This window comes from Apis dorsata, unplaced genomic scaffold (assembly GCF_000469605.1).
Source record: "Apis dorsata unplaced genomic scaffold, Apis dorsata 1.3 scaffold_256, whole genome shotgun sequence".
NCBI classification, from domain to species: Eukaryota; Metazoa; Arthropoda; class Insecta; order Hymenoptera; family Apidae; genus Apis; species Apis dorsata.
In genome coordinates this window covers 70,675-72,207 of record NW_006263534.1, presented here as the reverse complement: position 1 = coordinate 72,207, position 1,533 = coordinate 70,675, and the positions used below count along the sequence as shown (strand labels likewise).

Below are 1,533 nucleotides of genomic sequence, written 5' to 3'. Positions count from 1 at the left end.
ATATTTTAAAATTTTATATTTTTCTAATTTCATAATGTTTTTAATCATTGTTTATCATAAATATTATTATTATGATATGAAGATATTTGATCATAATCATGGAGAATAATGATCAAAAGCAAGTTTTTAATAATGAAAAATTAAATGATATACATGTAAATGAAAATATGGATGACAATTTAATGAAAAAGGTTAGGCTATAGAACTTAATATTAATATTTCAAAATTTTTATAAAGACAGTATATTTTTTATAAATTTTCTTCTTTTGTTTAATTTATATTTTATATTTATATTTTATTTAAAATAATATATAAAAATTTTATAATTTTTATACTTAAGAAAGTTGAATGCATATTCTTACATATAATATGTAACATAAAATTTAATTTATTTTAACTCTTATTAATAATAATAATAAATATATATTTTTAAGGTTTTATCTGTTAGAAGTGAAGAAAGCATTCTTCATCAAGTATCAAAAGAAATAGATGATTTTATGAAATCAAATAGGAAAGAAGAATTATATATTAATAAAAATAATATTATAAATTATTCAAAACAAAAAGAATTAAAAAAACAAGTTTTAACTGGAGAAATTACACCATTTACAGCAATTGAAAAACAATCTAACTTAATAACTAAAGGGTATGATAATAATATAATAATTTTACAAGAAAAAATAATAAAAATTAAATTTAAAATTATTTTTTTAGAACATTTAATAAATCTTCTTGTTTACTTAATCTTGAGAAATATCTTCAACAACAAGCTGAACTTGCTAAACAAAAAAAGCAATTAAAAGAAAATTCAAAAATATTTAAACATAACATTAATCATGTAGTGTCAACTAAAAAATCAAAATTATCAAATACTAGCTTTAAAAAATGCAGAACTTTAAAGAAAATAAAGTTCAATATCAATAAAAGGAAGTTAATTTCTGAATTTAAAATAAGAAAAAATTTAAATGAAAGCAATGATGTTAATTATGAAATAAAATCTCACATTGAGAATTCTACGAAAGAAACTAAGCATTCCAAACATATATTAGTTCCTTACAAAATATCCACAGATAATACTAAAGAAAAATCAGTTGAAAATACAACAAACAATAAATATATAGATGTGACAAGTGATTCAGGAAGTGAATATGTACCAAGTGATGAACAAATTGAATCAGGTGAATATTATTACTAATTCAATTCAAAATTTAATATTAAATATTTTAAAAATTAGTTTTTTTTTATTAAATTTTTTTTATAAATAAAATATATAATGACTTTTTTTTTTAATTTTATAAAAGATGAAGGATCATCATGTAAAAAAAGGAAATCTTTTACAAAATCTATTCACACAAAAAGAGGTATATTATTATATTATTATATTAGTATATTATTAAAACTATATATATGTATTAAAACTATTCATTGTAATATAATTTTTATCAATAGAAAATTATGTGAATTTTAGTTTTGGATGATGGTGATGAACAAATATATAAACAAAGAGTAGAAAAAAATGGTTATCCAAAGGAT

At 17.6% G+C, this 1,533-nt stretch overlaps 1 protein-coding gene across 4 annotated transcripts in view; it reads left to right on the top strand.

The window, feature by feature from the left end:
• The window catches only part of LOC102679661 (DNA excision repair protein ERCC-6-like), a 6,634-nt gene that overhangs the window by 785 nt on the left and 4,316 nt on the right, over positions 1–1,533 (top strand). For 3 of the 4 annotated variants that reach the window (XM_031510723.1, XM_031510722.1, XM_031510725.1), the window contains exons 2-6: positions 83–191; positions 435–646; positions 715–1,178; positions 1,302–1,361; positions 1,469–1,533. In XM_031510723.1, coding sequence (XP_031366583.1) covers positions 99–191; positions 435–646; positions 715–1,178; positions 1,302–1,361; positions 1,469–1,533 — 894 coding nt within the window. In that variant the 5' untranslated portion in view covers positions 83–98. The remainder of the gene's footprint in view (positions 1–82; positions 192–434; positions 647–714; positions 1,179–1,301; positions 1,362–1,468) is intronic. The other variant, XM_031510724.1, reaches the window with a different exon arrangement.